This window comes from Garra rufa, chromosome 8 (assembly GCF_049309525.1).
Source record: "Garra rufa chromosome 8, GarRuf1.0, whole genome shotgun sequence".
NCBI classification, from domain to species: domain Eukaryota; kingdom Metazoa; phylum Chordata; class Actinopteri; order Cypriniformes; family Cyprinidae; genus Garra; species Garra rufa.
In genome coordinates this window covers 45,773,311-45,790,303 of record NC_133368.1, presented here as the reverse complement: position 1 = coordinate 45,790,303, position 16,993 = coordinate 45,773,311, and the positions used below count along the sequence as shown (strand labels likewise).

The following is a 16,993-nucleotide window of genomic DNA, read 5'->3' as shown; positions in this document are numbered from 1 at the left end:
TATGATTAGGCAAAAAAAAAAAACTATGATTAGTTCACAGAAGTAGGTTTTTCAAATAACGACGTGAGTCAAGGATTCCAACGACATAAGACACTTGAGCTGTACTTTTGATTGCTGGAGCCGTGGTGATGTTGTAGACGGTGTGAGTACTACCATCTCTCCAAAGTTTCAAGTCTCTATGACTTGCGGTTTCGTCTTCCCGAGTAGTTTTACATGGAGATTGCTGATCCTTGGCCACTTTAACAATTACAATAGGTACAATTTCAGTGCTACACGCTTGAACCCCTAAATACAAGTCTTGTATGCGATATCACTGTCACAATGACCTGTGCTGTTTGTCATAAATATACATGAAAAATATTTGATTTTAAGTCAGTTTTGGACCCTGATTACATCAGTGTGAAGTTGTAAAGTGACAAGGTTTATTCTGTTTTGCACAGGGCTGAAAACAATCGTTGGAGCTCTGATCCAGTCAGTGAAGAAGCTGTCAGATGTGATGATCTTGACCCTTTTTTGCCTAAGCGTCTTTGCTTTGGTTGGTCTGCAGCTGTTCATGGGAGCTCTAAAACAAAAATGTGTGCTCCTGCCAACCAGTTACAACTTGACTTATTATATTCTTAACAAGACAGAGGATTGTTACAAACTAGACGAATGCTTGGAATACATTAAAAATCAGAGTAAGTTCATTTTCATAGTTTTGCTGAATAGAGTAGATTCAGCTGCACTGTTTTTGTAATGATTATCAACACATTTGTGACCCTTTACAAAATCAGTCATAAGTTTTTTTTTTTGTTTGTTTGTTTGTTTTTTTTAATTAGATAAGCTTTCCATTTCCTATTTGTTCGAGATACAAGTATTTGAAAATCTGGAATCTGAGGGTGCAAAATAAAAATGGAAATATTGAGAAAATTGCCTCTTTACAAAGTTCTTAGCAATGCATATTACTAATTAAAAATTTAAGTTTTGATATATTTACGGTAGGAAGTTTACAAAATATCTTCATGCAGCATGATCTTTACTTAATATCCTAATGATTTTTGGCATAAAAGAAAAATCAGTCATTTTGACCCATACATTGTATTGCTGGCTATTGCTACAAATATACCCATGCTACTTATGACTGGTTTTGTGGCCCAGGGTCACATTTGTGTTTTATAGTGCAAGCATGCAGATATTAAACTAGGCAAAACCCTCAAATGCTTTCATGCACCCAAAGGCAATTCATGGAAAACAAAAACATTTATCCACCAATGCATACATCCCTACATGCATCCAAACGTTTAAGCAGAAAACCACATAAATTTATATAAATCAATGAATTGCAAAACTTATTTCATCGCTGTATGTGACAAGTTATTGCAAATAATATGGGAATCACACAAACATCAAGCAAACTAAAGGGACTGACATTTGCATCATAATCCACAAATTTTAGCTGAAGAGAGGTTATAGTAGACCTGAAACCTGTTGGTGATGTGGGGATGTTTTGATCAGAGCTAATATAAAGGAAGTGAAGAGTGACAAGTCTAGTGTACTAACTACAGAAAGTGGAAATATTGTGTGTCTGTGTGTAAGTGATCTGCACATCTGCCAGACAGCCAGCTGTCATCATTTAGCATTATGGACGTTTACATTAGCGCCAGCCATGAAAAACCTGTTTGAGAGAAAGAGGAAGAGGAATTCCACCTTACTCATAGTGGGGGGCGAAATATGATATCCATTGAAAAGTACTTTAGCGGGATGGGGGAAAGCTATCATAAGAGTGAGGTAATCTAGCCCACTGCTTGCTGGAAACGATGCCTTCCACATGTACTATTATTCTGATTTATACACAAATTATACTGGTGTTTTGACATGTCACCCATTTGCATGAGGGCTTGGTCTTGCTCCATTAAAAAAACAGGTCCCATTTACTTCAATGGGTCAGAGAGAGAGAGTGGAAAATGAACTGTTTTTGGTGCAGGGAGAGATAAAACATCAAAAATGGTCTTTTTGCAGAAGATGGTCATATATTAAGGCTGTTTTTGATTCCATCCCAAAAAATAAATAAAAAGGACCAATAGGGAAAATGGTCATATATTAAAACTGGTCCATTTTTTGTACCAAAAACTTATACGAGCATCTTAATCTATAACAAATAAGAAAATGTGGTCTTTTTTGGTGCAAAAAAAACAATGAAGAATATTAAATACAAAAAATTTAAGAAAATGGTCATATATTAACACAGTCGTGATATATTAGATTTTTTATTGTTTTTGGTTCCAAATGGACCAGTGAAGAAAAGGATAATTTATTGCACCAAGAACAAAAGTGGTTCATTCATGTTCATTTTTTTTATGAAGAACAAGAAAAAACTGTGAAGAATATTAAATACAAAAATGAAGAAAATAGTCATGTATTAAGACTTCTATTTGCCAAATAAAAATAATTTGTTTTATCTTAATATATGACCATTTTCATCAACTGTCCATTTTTTTACACCAAAAACAATCTTGATATATGACAATTTTCTTTATTGTTTTTGGTTAGAAAAATGGACCAATGAAGAAAAGGATCATTTATTAATGGACATTTATTGCACTAATAACAATGAAGAAAGTGGTCATATGGTCATTTCTGTGGCCAAAACAAACAAACAACAACATCAACAAAAAAAAAGAATATTAAATGCAAAAATGAAGAAATTAGTCATATATTAAGATTTTTTTATTGCAAAAAAAAAGACCAGTCTTAATATATGACCATTTTCATCATTGATCTATTTTCAGACCCCAAAAACAATGAAGAAAATTGTCATATGGTCATTGTCTTCATTTATGACAAATTACTTTATTGTTTTTAGTGCCACAAAATGGACCAATGAAGAAAAAGATCATTTATTAATGAACATTTATTGCTGCAAAAGCAATGAAGAAAGTGATCATATGGCCAAAAAAACCTGAAGAATATTAAATACAAAAATAAAGAAAATGGTCATATAATAAGATATAAAAATACTAAGAAAATAGTCATATTAAACTTCTAATTGCCAAAACAATGTTAATATATGACTATTTTCATCATTTGTCCATTTTCAGGCACCAAAAACAATGAAGAAAATAGTCATGTAGTCATTTTTAAAACTGGTCTATATTTTTTGCATTTTTGTCTTAATATATGTCAATTTTCTTTATTGATTTTAGTGCCAAAAAATGGACCAATGAAGAAAGAGATCATTTATTAATGGACATATATTGCAGCAAAAGCAATAAAGAAAGTGGTCATATGGTCATTTTTTTGTGCCAAAAAATTCAGTGAAGAATATTAAATACAAAAATGAAGAAAGTAGTCATATATTGAGAATTGTTATTGCAAAAAAAAAAAAAGACCAGTCTTAATATGTGCCTATTTTCACCATTGGTCCATTTCCAGGCACGAAAAACAATAAAAAAATGGTCATATATTTATTTTTAGTGGGGAAAGAAGTACCCGTGAAGGATACAGTTGAGGTCAAAAGTTTACATACTCTTTGCAGAATATGCAAAATGTTAATCATTTTACCAAAATAAGAGGGAACATACAAAATGCATTGTGTTTCCTTCTGAAACATCAGTGAGCATTTTAACCTTCTGTATTAATTGCATATGAGTCCCTCAGTTGTCCTCAGTGTGAAAAAATGCATCTCAAAATCATAGTCATTGTTGGAAAGGGTTCAAAAACACAAAAATGCTAAAATACCCAAGAATGTGTGTGACCTGAAGGATTTTTCTGAAGAACAGCCGGCAGTTTAACTGTTCAGGACATTTGCATAAGTTCTGTTATAATAGTATTTTTCTTTTTCCTGTAGGTTTCCATTATATCCCACCAGGAAAGAAAGATGCTCTGATCTGTGGTAGAAGTACTGATGCTGGGTGAGCAATGCATATTAAATTATTTTGATGAACTTTGGTATTATCTTCCCTTCAAACATTGTTTACCAAGAGCAGTTACACATTTAATGTTACGTTGCATGGTGAGATTTTGACAATCACTGTCTCACACGTGTGCATTTCAGGCAGTGTCCAGAAAATTATGCCTGTGTAAAAGCAGGTTCCAATCCAGATTATGGCTACACAAGCTTTGATTCCTTTGGCTGGGCCTTCCTTTCCTTATTCAGACTGATGACTCAAGACTACTGGGAGAATCTTTACCAACAGGTGCTTGTTTTGTTGGTGTATGTAGAGGAAACCAAATGTATATGATTATTTTTCTTTTGTGGAATGTTTTTTCCTATATGATAAAAGGAGACAAGGTCTAGGGCTGTCCAGCTTCATTATCCTTATGAAAATCTGGAATCTGAGGGTGTAAAAAAATCTAAATATTGAGAAAATCACCTTTAAAGTTGTCCAAATGAAGTTCATACCAATGCATATTACTAATCAAAAAATAGTTAATGACTTATTATTTACTAAACATCTTAATGGAACATGATATTTGCTTAATATCCTAATGATTTTTGTCATAAAAGAAAAATCAATAATTTTGACCCATACAATGTATTTTTGGCTATTGCTACAAATATACCTTTGCTACTTAAGACTGGTTTTGTGGTCCAGGGTCACATAATATGGCATTGTTGTGGTGTTTTTGTCATTTATGGAGTCTCCATCCACTTTTATTGTATGAATTTTATTGTATCCTACACTAATCGTGGCCTTTTCTTACAGACTCTTCGGGCCGCAGGAAAAACCTACATGATTTTTTTTGTGCTGGTCATTTTCTTGGGATCCTTCTACCTTGTGAATTTGATCCTGGCTGTGGTTGCAATGGCATATGATGAACAAAATCAAGCCACTATTGATGAGGCTTTGAAGAAAGAAGAGGAGTTTAGTGCCATGCTCCAGCAGCTCATGAGACAGGAAGAGGAAGCTCAGGTCTGTTGGGTGTTTTCTTTAAAAAGGGATATAAATACCATGCAAATGGTAGTGCATGGCACTATGTGACAAAATGTATTCCTTCAAAACATCCAAATGCATAAATGGAAATGCCTGAGACATTTACATCTGTTATATGATTGCTTGGCAGGCTGAAGCTGAAGCGTCCAAGTGTGATGGGCTCAGTGGAGAAAAGACGGACTCTTCCTCGGACGCCTCCAAGCTCAGTTCCAAAAGTGCCAAAGAAAGACGCAACCGCAGGAAAAAGAAACAGCGTCAGGGGGAAGATGAGAAAGATGATGACTCGAACAAGGAGGGAAATGATAGAAAGCCCAGCATCCGTTTTACAGCTGATAGAAATATCCGGCACTCACGTGAAAGGACTTGTACATCTCCACGTCAGGTTAGAAAAATCTCATCTGCTGTCTGCATGGTTTTCATTTGATGCTTATTGATGCACGTAGTAAAGCAAGGAAATGTCATTTACTTAAACATAAAAGACAACAGTCAAATCAGTGTTTGTGAAATCGGAATAATTATAGAAATATGGAAATTACAGTTTCAGAATAGTACAGGAAATACAAACTTTGACATTTTTTGGTATATAGGAATTAATAGGTCTAATTTACGCTGTTTGATTCATAATTTAGAAATAGTACTGAACATTATATACAGTATCTCACAAAAGTGAGTGCACCCCTCACATTTCAGCAACCATTTTAGTATATCTTCTCAAGTGACAATACTATAGAAATGAAACTTGGATATACTTTAGAGAAGTCAATGTGAAGCTTGTATAGCAGTGTAGATTTACTGTCCTCTGAAGATAACTCAACATACAGCCATTATTGTCAAAACAGCTGGCAACAAATGTGAGTACACCCTAAGTGAACTTGTCCAAAGTGTCAATATTTTGTGTTAGCACCATTGTTATCTGGCACTGCTTTAATCATCCTGGGCATAGAATTGACCAGAGCTGCACAGGTTGTTGCTGGGATCCTCTTCCACTCCTCACAGAGCTGCTGGATGTTAGACACATGGTGCTTCTCCATCTTATGCTTGAGGATGCCCCACAGGTGCTTAATAGGTTTCAGGTCTGGAGACATACTTGGCCACCCCTTCACCTTCAGCTTCCTCAGCAAGGCAGTTGTCATCTTGGTGGTGTGTTTGGGATCGTTATCATGTTGGAAAACTATTGTTTGGCTTTCTTTTTGAAGGGAAGGCATCATGTTCTGCTTCAGATTGTACAGTAAATAGTTGAATCCATGTTTCCCTCAATGAACTGCAGCTCCACAGTACCAGCAGCACTCACGCAGCCCCAGACCATGATGCTACCACCACCATGCAAGACACAATTTTTTTGGTACTCCTCACCAGGGCATCGCCACACATGCTGGACACCATTTGAGCCAAACAAGTTTATCTTATAGTCTCATCAGACCACAGGACATGGTTCCAGTAATTTACGCTCTTGGACAGGTTGTCTTCAGCAAACTGTTTGCGGGCTTTCCTGTGAGCCAGCTTCAGAAGAGGCTTCCTTCTGGGATGACTCCTATGCAAACCGACTTGTTGCAGTGTGCGGCGTATGGTCTGAACACCGACAAGCTGACCTACTTCTGCAACCTTTAAAGCAATGCTGGCAGCACTCATACATCTGTTTTTTGAAGCCAGGTTCTGCACCTGTCGCACGGAATGGGTACTCAACTTTGTTGATCAACCCTTGTGAGGCCTATTCCTATTTTCCGTTTTGGAAAACCTCTGTATGACCCTGACCACTGTAGTGTAACTCGGTTTCAGGGTGTTACTGAACCTCTAATAGCCTTGGCCATCTTTGTGGAGAGCAACAATTCAAATTGTTGAATTGCCATGAGATGCCATGTTGAACATCCAGTGGTCAGTATGAGAGAATTGTACTCAAGGCACCAAATTTTAACTGCTCTAATACAAGATACACAAGTTTGTATGGTCCTGTCAAGCAGACAAAAACCATAAACATGATGAATAGGACATGTGGCTTTGCATGGTTAAACAACATACTGCTGTTATCACTTAGGGTGTACTCACTTTTGTTGCCAGCTATTTTGACAATAATAAATGTATGTTGAGTTAATTTCAGAGGACAGTAAATCTATACTGCTATACAAGCTGCACATTGACTACTCTAAAGTATATCCAAGTTAGATACTGTATCTTACAGATAGATAGACAGACAGTGGTGTCCTTACTTCGTTTAACAATAAAAACTGATTTTATTTAATGCTGACATCTTCATTCTTTCAGCTATCTGCTTGACTTTATTTTTACATTCTTATCATTTATCAGATTCTCTTTTCTCATCCTTGTTCACATCAAATTCATGTATGTTTTTATTTCTTTGCTTTGAGAAAAACTCTCTCAACTTCATCAAAACTAAAGCCATCAACATTTATTTATTTTTCGTCTTCTCACATTGTCATCTTTCTCCTGAGTCATCATTCTTTTTCACATTCAACATAATCATCAACATCATCTTTATCTTCATTATCATCTTGATATTCTTGATTTTTGGCACTTTTGTTCTTTCCTGCCATTGCATGTCAAATTGCTCTGTCGCTAAACTCACAATTTTAATTTCTTATTCTTATGTGGCTGAAATTTTGAATTACAACCCTAGTGAAAAATAAATATACTACAATGTATTTAAAATACATTTATTTCATGCTATATTTACATATTATGTACTTAAATACCCTGAAAAATACTTTTAATACACTAAAATGTTATAGCTAAATTGGGATAACTAACATTGTACTTAATGCACTTTAATTGTGCGGAAGTAGTGCTGAAGTCCAACTAAAGAAATACTTTGCGCTAAAGTGCAACTATTGCGAGTAACTTTAGGTACATTTGAAATATTTTGCATGTTATTTAAAGATCATACAATCCTCATAAACAGTGACATTTAAACATATTTTAGACTTAATATTAAGAAATGTGCATTGTGCATAAGTGGAATTCCAAATAAAGTTTAATTATAATTTTTATATCAGTAATATGGCAGACAGTTGCTAAAATTGAAATTACAAGTTGTAAATTGGGATTTCTTCCATCTATTTATGAAATGTCTGCAACATACATTGGATAAAATTCCAATTCCAAATTCAGTGGTCATGTAAAACAACACTTTTTTACTTGTGCATGTCTCTTTAAATAATATTGAGCTCTGCTCACCTCGCCCTTGTCTTCCACTATTTGTGTATTCGGTGGCGCGTTACCATCAAAAACAAAACTAATCCTCTCTTTATGTTCACTTTTATATCCAACTACAAAACACCTGCATTGCTTATATAATGTTGTTGCTACAGCTGCTCGAGTGTATCTGAGGGTGGAAATATGCTAATACGGGACAGTCCGTAAATGGTCATGGGCGGGGCTTAAACAATATGACGTCATACCGCTCAAAAAATCTAAACGGCTTGATAATTGAGATTTACTGGGGGTTTAAAAAAAAGTGAATGTTTTTTTTTTATCATTGTAGGATGGTTGTTTTCACACATTTATATGCAAACACCATGTAAAAGTGAATTTTGGATCCGATGTCCTCTTTAATTTATTTGGCAATGTATTTATAAGGCTTGTGTTTCTCCTCAGTCCCCCCTGAGTTTTCAGGGTTCGATGCTCACCCCACGTCGGGGAAGCAAAGGTAGCGTCTTCAGCTTCCGCGGGCGTGTGCATTCAGAAAACAACTACGCTGATGACGAGCAAAGCATGTGTGAGGAGACGGGCAGCAGGAGAGACTCTCTGTTTCTACCCTCTCGACCCGAGCGGCTTTACAGCACTCATAGCAAAAGCAGTCTGACGCCACGTATACTGTTGCCGTCTAACGGAAAAGCACGATACGTGGTCGACAGCAATGGCATAGTCATAGTGTCGGGTGGAGCTTCTTCACCCAACTCTCCCTCCGGAATACTGACGCCGGAGGTGTCCAGAAAAAGAGCCACGTTTGACGACACTTGCGTAAGCACATATGATGCATGTGCTGTTGCTCTGGGTTTCTTTTGATGCCTGCAATGCTTTGGTTTTGAACTGCACATTTTTATAATAATTGACACTGTGCACTTGTTTTTTTGCTGACTTTTTGGTTGAAAATCTGCAGAATTCTGTGGGGTGGATTTAAATATGTAAAAAAAAGAGCTGCATAATCAAATGCAAAATATTTAATAAATAAATAATACCCACGAAATGGGTAAAGAATTTATAAGTGATCAGATTCACTTTCTGCAGAAATCTGCAGAGATTCCTGTGGAAGTTCATTGCATGCAGATTCTGTTTGTGAGCCTGCAAATCATGTTGTCACAATAAACTATTTAAATTGTTTTCCAGGATGACAGCATGTTATCAGCATGTAAAGACAAAATAGGCATTAGTAATGTCAAAAGTTTACATACACCTTGTAGAAACTGCAAAATGTTAATTATTTTACCAAAATAAGGGATCATACAAAATGCGTGTTATTTTTTATTTAGTACTGACCTGAATAATGTATATCACATAAAAGATGTTTACATTGTACAAAAGGAGTTTCCTAGTTCATAAGTATACATACACTTGATCCACAGCTGTGATAGCTGTTCATGAGTCCCTTGTTTGTCCTGAACAGTTAAACTGCTTGCTGTTCTTCAGAAAAATCCTTCAGGTCCCACAAATTCTTTGGTTTTCCAGCATTTTTGTCTAGTTGAACCCTTTTAAACAATGACTGTATGATTTTGAGATCCATCTTTTCACGCTGAGGACAGCTGAGACAATCATATGCAACTACTGTATTACTGAAGGTTCAAATGCACACTGATGCTCCAGAAGAAAACACGATGCATTAAGAGCAGGGGCGGAAACACTTTTTGAATTTGAATATCAGGGTAAATTGGACTTTGGGAAACAAGTATTTTCTGTAGCTTCTGAAGGGCAGTGCTAAATGGAAAAAAAAGAAGATATTTAGGCAAAATTTGTACACGTCTTCATTCTGTTCAAAAGTTTTCACCCCCAACTCTAAAATGAATCGTGTTTCCTTCTGGAGCATCAGTGAGTGTTTGAACCTTCTGTAATAGTTGCATATGAGTGTCTCAGTTGTCCTCAGTGTGAAAAGAAGCATATCAAAATCATACAGTCATTGTTGGAAAGGGTTCAAATACACAAAATGCCGGAAAACCAAAGAATTTGTTGGACCTGAAGGATTTTTCTGAAGAACAGCAAGCAGTTTAACTGTTCAGGACAAACAAGGCACTCATTAACAACTATTACAAAAAAAAAGAAAAAACACAGCTGTGGGTCATTCAGGTAACAACACAGTTATAAAAATTAAGTGTATGTAAAATAAAAAATAACATGCATTTTGTATGATCCCTCTTATTTTGGTAAAATAATTAACATTTTGCAGATTCTGCATGACCTCAACAGCATATTTTGTACTATTCGTTTATATATATAAAGATTCAAAATACATATGATTTCCAGCCTTTTATTCAAAAAAGCATGTATTTAAAGCTTGTTTATCATCAAGAATAAGATGTTTCAAAATATGTTTTGTAAATTATTTAGTTTTTTATTTATGTTTTGCAACATTTCTTGTGATATATGAATTAGAGATGTTTTACAGGTTGCCTGAATTCACTGAGCTGAAAAAAGAATGATTGACTTCATGCACTAATGAAGCACCATTGTATCATTTGTTAATGTACTTGCTGTTGATGTGATCTCTTTACAGTTTGACACAGATGAAGAACATCGACGCCGATGTGATTCAAAGAGCTTTTCGAGGGCAGCGAGACAGCGTGCCTTGAGCGTAGCAAGTGCCAGCAACACCCCTATTGACTGTAAGAAGCCCTAAATGCATACTTCTACATGCACTTTTTTGTCTGTCTAGCACATGTTCTCATAGAAAAACTATGCAAAAGTGGGACTAAAGAAACTGAAGCCTAGTTTAGACTGTCAGCCCAAGCTTTTGTGCAAATCTGATTGAAATCCGATCATATTTAAATAGTGTAAACTACATGAAATCAGATATTTGCAAATCTGTTTTGAGCTAGATTCATTAGATTAACATGCTAATAATTTGTTGATCATGCTAGAAACATGTTAATAACTTGCTAATCATGCTAGAAACATGCTATCAAAATGCTAATCATGGTTACAACACGTTAGTAACATGCTAATAATGTTAGTAACGTGCTAGAAACATGACAATGTGAAAATCATGCTAAAAAAGTGTTAACAACATGCTAATAATGTTAGAAAAATGCTAACAACATGTTAATCCTGCTAGAAACATGCCAGTAATTTGTTAATCCTACTAGAAACATGTTAATAACTTGCTAATCATGCTAGAAACATGCTATCAAAATGCTAATCATGCTTACAACACGTTAGTAACATGCTAATAATGTTAGAAACGTGCTAGAAACATGACAATGTGCTGATCATGCTAAAAAAGTGTTAACAACATGCTAATAATGTTAGAAAAATGCAACATGTTAATCCTGTTAGAAACATGTTAGTAACTTGTTAATCATGCTAACAACAGGTTAGTGACGTGCTAATCATGTTAGATACATGCTAGAAACATGCTAATCATATTAAAAACATGTTGACAATATGATACTCATGCTAGAACCATGTTAACAACATGCTAATCATACTAGAAACATGTTAATCATGTTAGAAACATGCTAACAACATGCTAATTATGCTAACATCATGTTAACAACCTTATAATCATGTTAGCAACACGTGAGTAACATGCTAATCCTGTTAGAAGCATGTTAACAAAATGCTAATCATGCTAGTGACATGCTAATAACTTGTTAATCGTGCTAGAAACATGTTAATTACTTGTTAATCATGCTAGCAACAGGTTAGTGACGTGCTAATCATGTTAGAAACATGCTGGAAACATGCTAATCATGTTAAAAACATGTAGACAATATGCTACTAATGCTAGAACCATGTTAATAACATGCTAATCATACTAGAAACATGTTAATCATGTTAGAAACATGCTAACAACATGCTAATTATGCTAACATCATGGTAACAACATTATAATCATGTTAGCAAAACACGTTAGTAACATGCTAATAATGTTAGAAACGTGCTAGAAACATGACAATGTGCTTATCATGCTAAAAAAGTGTTAACAACATGCTAATAATGTTAGAAAAATGCAACATGTTAATCCTGCTAGAAACATGTTAATAACTTGTTAATCATGCTAACAACAGGTTAGTGACGTGCTAATCATGTTAGATACATGCTAGAAACATGCTAATCATGTTAAAAACATGTTGACAATATGCTACTCATGCTATAACCATGTTAACAACATGCTAATCATACTAGAAACATGTTAATCATGTTAGAAACATGCTAACAACATGCTAATTATGCTAACATCATGGTAACAACATTATAATCATGTTAGCAACACGTTAGTAACATGCTAATCCTGTTAGAAGCATGTTAACAAAATGCTAATCATGCTAGTGACATGCTAATAACTTGTTAATCCTGCTAGAAACATGTTAATTACTTGTTAATCATGCTAGCAACAGGTTAGTGACGTGCTAATCATGTTAGAAACATGCTAGAAACATGCTAATCATGTTAAAAACATGTTGACAATATGCTACTCATGCTAGAACCATGTTAATAACATGCTAATCATACTAGAAACATGTTAATCATGTTAGAAACATGCTAACAACATGTTAATTATGCTAACATCATGGTAACAACATTATAATCATGTTAGCAACACATTAGTAACATGCTAATCCTGTTAGAAGCATGTTAACAAAATGCTAATCATGCTAGTGACATGCTAATAACTTGTTAATCCTGCTAGAAACATGTTAATTACTTGTTAATCATGCTAGCAACAGGTTAGTGACGTGCTAATCATGTTAGAAACATGCTAGAAACATGCTAATCATGTTAAAAACATGTTGACAATATGCTACTCATGCTAGAACCATGTTAATAACATGCTAATCATACTAGAAACATGTTAATCATGTTAGAAACATGCTAACAACATGTTAATTATGCTAACATCATGCTAACAACATTATAATCATGTTAGCAACACGTTAGTAACATGCTAATCCTGTTAGAAGCAGGTTAGCAAAATGGTAATCATGCTAGTGACATGCTAATAACTTGTTAATCCTGCTAGAAACATGTTAATAACTTGTTAATCATGCTAACAACAGGTTACTGACGTGGTAATCATGTTAGAAACATGCTAGAAACATGCTAATCATGTTAAAAACATGTTGACAATATGCTACTCATGCTAGAACCATGTTAACATGTTAATAATACTAGAAACATGTTAATCATGTTAGAAACATGCTAACAACATGCTAATTATGCTAACATCATGCTAACAACATTATAATCATGTTAGCAACACGTTAGTAACATGCTAATCCGGTTAGAAGCATGTTAACAAAATGCTAATCATGCTAGTGACATGCTAATAACTTGTTAATCATGCTAGAAACATGTTAATAACTTGCTAATCATGCTAGAAACATGCTATCAAAATGCTAATCATGCTTACAACACGTTAGTAACATGCTAATAATGTTAGAAATGTGCTAGAAATATGACAATGTGCTAATCATGCTAAAAAAGTGTTAACAACATGCTAATAATGTTAGAAAAATGCAACATGTTAATCCTGTTAGAAACATGTTAATAACTTGCTAATCATGCTAGAAACATGCTATCAAAATGCAAATCATGCTAATTAAAATGCTAGCAACATGCCAGTAACGTGCTAATCATGTTAGAAACATGCTAATCATGTTAGAAACATGTTAACAACATGCTAATCATGCTAACAACATGCTAATCATGGTAGAAACATGTTAGAAACATGCTAACAAAATGCTAATCATGATGCATTATTTTTAAGAATCTTCCCTACAATATAAATATGAATCAACAACATTATAAATGGTAAAACACTTACAAAAACGTTTAGGTTAGACGATTGTTTGAAATATGCCTAAAAATATCCCAACTCTTTCCTCTTCCACAACGAAATTCAGGCACTGTTTTACCAATATTTAAAGTCATATAATAACATTTAAGGAATAGACTGAAAAAAATGGTGCCTTTATTGTCTTTTTAAAGTCTGACAGCCTTAGTTCTCATCGACTTTTATAGTTTTTCACGGAAAAAAATATGAAATATCCTTTTGATGAAGTTCCTGTTTGCTCATTTCTGTTTGTTCCAAATGTTGCAGAAAGTCATACTAGTTCACATGCAGCTTTCAAATGGTCATCTTAATTTTTTGTTTAACATGGCAGCGTCGGAGGTCTGGAAGCAGAAGTGTGTGGAGTACTGGTTTGAGTTTGCAGAGAATTATCTGATCTGGGATTGCAGTCCCACGTGGCTGAAGATAAAGAAAATTGTCCACATGATTGTGATGGACCCCTTTGTAGATCTATTTATCACCGTTTGCATCGTGATAAACACAGTATTCATGGCCATGGAGTATCACCCCATGGAGCGATCCTATATTGACATGCTTTCAACTGCCAATGTGGTAAGAACATTTAGAGCAGCATTTTAATGAATATAAATATGTTTCCTTACCTACAGGTTTTTAAAGCTACAATTTATGGTTTAAAATGGTATTTTGACTTCTAAGAGTATAAAGTATAATCCAAAAGTTAAATTTTCTAATAAATATTTGCTAAACGTTTTTGATTAATCCATGTGTGTAAAGATTTACAGTGCCTTATGAAATTATTCATACCCCTTCATTTTTTTCACATTTTGTTATGTTGCTACCTTATGTTAAACTACCTTAAATTACTTTTTTTCCCCACATCAATCTACACTCCCTACTCCATAATGGCAAAGCAAAAAATAGGTTTTTAACATTTGCGCAAATTCATTAAAAATAAAAAAACTGAAAAGATCCCGTTGCATAAGTATTCATACCCTTTGCTGGGACACTCGAAATTTAGCTCAGGAGCATTCATATTGCTTCTAGATAAAGTTAAACTGTGGCAAATTCATTTGAATGAGTATGATTTAGAAAGGCACACATCTCTCAGAAAAGGTCTAACAGCTAAAAATGCATATCAGAGCAAAAACCAAGCCCTGAGGTCAAGATAACTGCCTGTAGAGCTCAGTGACAGACTAGCGTTAAGGCAATGATCTAGGGAAGAGTTCAGAAAAAAATCTGCTGCATTGAAGGTTCACAGAAGCATGTAGCCTCCATTATCCATAATGGAAGATGATTGGAACAATAGGACTCTAGAAAATGTCTGCCAGCCCCATCCAATCTGACAGAGCTTGAGAGGTGAAAAGGTGAGGCAAAGAATGGCAGATAATTGCCAAATGCAGATGTGCAAAGCTTGTCACATCATACCTAAAAAGACTTCAATTCAATTCAATTCAATTCAAGTTTATTTGTATAGCGCTTTTCACAATACGAATCGTTGCAAAGCGCTGTACAAAAGTTTAGGCTACTACAATATATTTAGTAATTTTAGTATTTAGTGGTGAATACTGTATGTCAAGTCGATGTACATATGATATAAATGTTAAAATCAGTAACTGTGTAATCAAACAGATGATGAACACTAATTGCAATGATTATGTGCTGTGATCAAACTTGTAAGAAAATTATGTAGTGCTGTATGTTGTTTCAAGGCTGGCATCATCTGCGATGACCTAAAAAGACTTGAGGCTGTAAAGGTGCTTCAACTATGTACTGAGTTAAGGGAATGAATACTTATGCAATGTACTTAGTGTTTTATTTTTAATAAATTTGTACAATTTGCAAATCTGTTTTTTGCTTTGTCATTATTATGGTGTATGGAGTGTAAATGGATGTGGGGGAAAACTAATTTAAAGCAGCTTAACATAATGCTTAAAAAATGAATACTTTTGCAAGGCACTGTAATTTCAAATTTAGTCAGATGGCTGTAGTTTTGATTAACAAATGAAAATTGTACTTGTCTCCTACAGGTTTTTATAGCCATCTTTACAGCAGAAATGATATTCAAGATCATTGCACTGGACCCGTACACTTACTTTCAGGAAGGCTGGAATATCTTCGACAGCATCATAGTCACACTGAGTCTTCTGGAGCTTTGTTTGAAAAAAGTCAGTTTTCTTAGGCCATTCAGACTGGTAAGAGTATCCCACTGTCATGCATTATATGCTTTACATACATATATTGCATTTAGCAGTGCATTTTTATATTTGTCAGCATATTAAATTAAAGTTTTCTAGTATACATAGGAAGTTAACATGTGACATGCCAAATCAATTTTAGCCAGAATTTATTAATTGTTTTATATTATTGATATTTCTGTAGTGAATAAAATCATTTAAAATATTTTTATATTATGTTTAAAAAACTATTTTTCATGAATCTTTGAGTAAAACAACATTTATTTAAAATACAAATCACTTTTTTTTAAATCACAGAAATAAATGACAATAATAGCAAAATAAATAATCACAATATTATTGTTTTTACTGTATTTTTGATTAAATAAATGCAACCTTGGTGAGCATATGATACTTTAAAAGTATTAACACAGTTTTGAATGTGTTTTTTCAGACTAGTAGAAAGAAAACATCCAAAAGACACTGTTAAGTGTTTCTTTTGTAGCACTTTATCTATTTGTGTCAATAGATTTCAATTACAATACATTTTTTTTAAAGTTCTCCTACTCTGAGCCATAAATCTCCACTTTAGCAGCATTTACACACACCAAACTTTACATTTTTATTCTTGTCTATATTCTGAAGGTTTTTACAGAGAGATTTGTTAATATATAATTTGCTTGATTATATACAACATTTTATTCCCCCAAAACTGTAAAAAATATATAGTTTTCTAGTATTTTCTGAATGATGACAAAATGAGATTCCCAAAATTCCCTCTGTAAAAACATTTGACTCTAATGAAATGTCTAAAAAAAGAAACAAGAATTTTGAAACTGACTTCATCCAGTGTTTAGATTTTTTTTACTAGAAATGTATGCTAATTAGCGCATATTTCATTAAATAATGCCTCGTTTGCATATTAAAAA

The 16,993-nt window shown here is 34.1% G+C and overlaps 1 protein-coding gene across 1 annotated transcript in view; it reads left to right on the top strand.

Annotated features, from left to right (window-relative positions):
* The window catches only part of scn1laa (sodium channel, voltage-gated, type I-like, alpha), a 57,732-nt gene that overhangs the window by 12,409 nt on the left and 28,330 nt on the right, over positions 1–16,993 (top strand). Inside the window, exons 6-14 of the mRNA XM_073845140.1 lie at positions 441–677; positions 3,827–3,890; positions 4,034–4,175; positions 4,686–4,892; positions 5,044–5,295; positions 8,523–8,888; positions 10,633–10,741; positions 14,243–14,481; positions 15,918–16,082. Of these exons, the coding sequence (XP_073701241.1) occupies positions 441–677; positions 3,827–3,890; positions 4,034–4,175; positions 4,686–4,892; positions 5,044–5,295; positions 8,523–8,888; positions 10,633–10,741; positions 14,243–14,481; positions 15,918–16,082 (1,781 nt within the window). The remainder of the gene's footprint in view (positions 1–440; positions 678–3,826; positions 3,891–4,033; positions 4,176–4,685; positions 4,893–5,043; positions 5,296–8,522; positions 8,889–10,632; positions 10,742–14,242; positions 14,482–15,917; positions 16,083–16,993) is intronic.